General features: G+C 54.0%; 1 protein-coding gene across 1 annotated transcript; it reads right to left on the reverse strand.

Annotated features, from left to right (window-relative positions):
* Positions 1–948: 948 nt before the first annotated feature.
* Positions 949–2436, reverse strand: DRD1 (dopamine receptor D1). The gene has a single exon (XM_040976871.1). The coding sequence runs from the start codon at positions 2304–2306 to the stop codon at positions 963–965; it is 1344 nt and encodes a 447-aa protein (XP_040832805.1). The 5' UTR covers positions 2307–2436; the 3' UTR covers positions 949–962.
* Between the last annotated feature and the right edge of the window lie 1470 nt (positions 2437–3906).

Genomic DNA, 3906 nt, shown 5'->3' on the forward strand with positions numbered 1-3906 from the left:
TTCTTCGTGACCACCTGCTGTCATCAAGGTGGATTCTTCGTAAGCTGGCTTTTATTTCTCATATTTACAGAACTGAACATCCCCCTGGGGCAAGTCCTCATTTCTGAAATGTGATCATGACCGTGCTTTTCCCAAATGGTTGAAAACCATTCCAGAGCATTGGCAGCACGTGTCAGCTCTCACCTGGTATTTATCTGTAATTGAAGACTCACCAATGTCCTACCAGCCCTGGCTGGGTTTCTAGAAATTACACACAAACATTGAGTGTGTGTCTGTTCATTTCCTTGGGGTATAAAGTGCTAGTTCAATGGACAGAAATGAGTGGCATGGTCTCCAAGAATTCATTAGTTGCCCCAATTAAATATGATAAATATAGATTTATTGTAATAAATTAAAATATCCGTATGATACAATAAATAAATAAAACCAATATCAATAAAGCATCTCTCAGTTCTGGGGAGGGGCAAAAATGTCCCATTCCTGCCGTAAGGCTCAATGATTTACATAAATAATTTATGAAGGCATGCACCTACCTTTACAGTCTGAACATTGACTTGCAACAATACTCTTAGCACCTGTTCATATACTGCAAACTCAAACCCTGTTCATTTCCTTCCCGGAAAGCTTTACTTTTTCAATGACGCTTTTCATGGTTGTTTCTTTTCCCTATATATTTATATATATATATGTATGTATGTATATATATAAAGTCCTAAGATAGAATAAGTCTCTGGAAACAATTTTTGAGCCAAAGACCTGTCCCTGTGGCTTCCCATCATCCCATTGATGATGAACAACACAGGAAATTCACTGGAATGACTTTGGAAACATAATCAGTCGTCATCTGCAGCAGAGGGTTGAAAGCCCAGCACCCCCAGCACACCTGTTCCCGCACGGCAAGCCACAGAGAACTCTCTTCCACCCAGGGACACATGCCAAGTAGCAGGATCCATCCGGAGAACTCAGGCTGGATGCTGTCCATTTTGCGTGACAGGCTGGATCTTCTCCAGGGAGACGTCCGTATCATAGTCCAGTATGACCGATAGGGCCGGGGACAGCTTCTCCAGAGGTTTGCCTATTCTCCCCGCCTCCTCCTTTTTCAGGTCCTCGGAGGAGCCCACGGCATGGGGGATCAGATACACCATATTGCATTCCTTGGAGATGGAGCCTCGGGGCTCGTGATGGCTGGAAAATACCACGGCCCCGTTGTTGTTGATGCTGACCGTCTCTATGGCATTGCTGGCTGTGGGGCAGAGTCTGTAACATCCCAAGAGGATGGAGAATGCCTTCCGGAAGTCAGCATTAAAGGCATAGATGATGGGGTTTAAGGAGGAATTGGCCCATCCAAACCACATAAACACGTCAAAGGTGATGGAATCGATGCAGAAGGACTGGGTCTCCCCAGACCCACAGAAGGGCACCATGCAGTTCAAGACGAAGAAGGGTAGCCAGCAGCACACAAACACCCCCATAATCACCGAGAGAGTCTTCAGGACCTTTGTCTCTCTTTTGAAGGACATCTTAAAGGAGCTCTCGGGTTGAGAACAATCAGCAGGGTTGCCATTGCCCGCCGTGGTGGTCTGGCAGTTCTTCGCATGGACAGCCGCCCTCTCCAAGGCCGAGATGCGCCGGATTTGTTTCTGGGCAATCCTGTAGATCCTGGTGTAGGTGACAATCATGATGGCCACGGGGATATAGAAACTTATCAGGGAGGACGAAATGGCATACGTCCTACTCAAACTGGAGTCGCAGTTGTTCGTGGGCTCCTCCAGGGAGGTGACGTTCCTGTCATGGGGGCCTGTGGGCTTTGCCTTGTGCCAGCTGAGCTGCACTGGGATGAAGGAAATGAGCACAGACAGGGTCCAGGCCACGCCAATCAGAATGAAGGCTGCCTTGGGGGTCATCTTTCTCTCATAGCGGAAAGGGCTAGAGATGGCCCAGTACCTATCCACGCTGATCACACACAGGTTGAGGATGGACGCCGTGGAACACATGATATCAAATGCCACCCAGATGTTACAGAAGGACCCGAAGGGCCAAAAGCCAGCGATCTCGGTCACGGCTTTCCAGGGCATGACCAGGACAGCCACCAAGAGATCCGACACTGCCAAGGAGATGACAAAGAAGTTGGTCACCTTGGACCTCAGGTGTCGGAACCGGATGACTGCCGCACAGACCAGCGTGTTCCCCAGGAGAGTGGACAGGATGAGCAGGGACAGGAAACAGGCTGTGAGGACTCGGAAGGAGAAAGCCCTCTCGACCACCAGCCCAGCTCTATCCATGGCAGAAGTGTTTAGGGTCCTCATCTTCCTGCAGGAAAGTGCATTGGGGGGCTCAGGAGGCTCCAGTTGTCAGCCGGAGATCAGGGGTCAGTCCCAGCGGCTCCCCTGAGTGGGTGGCCTCACCCTCATTCCATCAGAGAACAACAAAGAGGTGTCCAGAGCCACTTCCCAGGGTTCAGTCCTTGGGAAGGTCCCCTGTGCTTTCTAGGCTGGCTTCTGATTCCCTGGCAGGTCACTGGCAGGTCAAGGGCAACCACTAGCCCCTGGAATCCCCCAGGAAAGCGTTGGCTTTGTTAGCATATCCTCAGCGTCCATCCCAGTCCCCTGCCTCTCCGGTCAAGTGCTGTTGCACGTCAGGGCTGTTGCTTCTCCTTCGGCGACAAGCAGTTCTCCGCTTCTGAGACGCAGGTGAAAATACATATTCCGCTTTGCTCCAGCCCTCAGCTCCCGGAAATGTTCTCCGGATACCCTAAAAAAAAAAAAAGGCAAAGACAGATCACAGATGATTGTTCGGCAAAACCTAAGCAGATTGCGTGTTTATTCAAGTCCTTTCAATCCCGTGCTGGCCATGCCCCACCAGGCCGCCTAACTCACCTTGAGGTTGTCTCTTTCAAAGCTCCCCGGGGCTTAGAAAGCGGACTTAGCCAAGCGCGGCGGCTCCACCGCGAACAGAAGGCGCACAAGAGACTAACTGGATGCGCGCAGCCCTAGTGCGACTGCGGAAGGCCCCCAAATCACAGGGGAGGAGAATCCTGAGCCAGCACCCCCTAAGAAGCCGCGCCACTTGTCTGCCTCAACTGACCAGTTGCGAAGCACACCGGACCAGCAAAGGGGATCCAGGGCGCTTGGAATTGCCTCTGGAGAGGGTACCTCCAGTCCCCAAGCACTTGGGTAGCTGCTTTAATTTTTTTTTTTGCTGGCTTTCCCCAGAGACACGCCACAAGCCGGGACGCCCCACCGGAGGACCCTGTGCCTTCAGGCAGCGCTGACGCGGAGGCTGTGGGCACTCGAGGCAGACAGAGCCGAGCTGACATCGGCGGGCTCACCGGCCGGCCGGGATCCCGTGGGGCACAGCCCACCGTGCCCGTGCGTCCCCTCCCCTGCCCTGGGGGCGGGCTGCGTCTGACAGAGTTGTGGGCGACTTTTGCACGTGGTTCCCTCGCATGCGGATTCGGGCAGACGAGGTGGGGGGCGCCCGGGGAATCTCGCCGAGTCCCTTACCAAGCCCCAGGACCTCCACGGACGGCATTTGGAAGGGTCCACTAGTCCAATCCTAACGGCAGAATCTCAAGTCAGCACTGAGTCAACGGTACAGCAAGATCGACCCCACAGCAAGCACTCATGGGTTCAACCCCAAGCACGACCCTTCCCCACTCAATCGCACACGAACCTTGAGAACCTCGCGGTCCACGCCACCTCCTTGTGCCTTTCAACGACGGTGAGACGTGCGTCGCCAGACACTCACCTCTTTCCCGGACGGAGTTCCCTGATCGCTCCTGGCCCGGGCGGTGGAACCCCGAGGGCGCTGGCCTGCAGCCACGCGCCGGCAGCGGGCGCGTCCCGCGCGGCGGTCACCGCCGGTCTGCAGCGCGTTGCCCCGCTCGCGGGGTGCGCCCCAAGTCCA

Source organism: Ochotona curzoniae, unplaced genomic scaffold (genome assembly GCF_017591425.1).
Source record: "Ochotona curzoniae isolate NIBS_2020 unplaced genomic scaffold, NIBS_Ocur_1.0 contig_1, whole genome shotgun sequence".
Classification (NCBI taxonomy): domain Eukaryota; kingdom Metazoa; phylum Chordata; class Mammalia; order Lagomorpha; family Ochotonidae; genus Ochotona; species Ochotona curzoniae.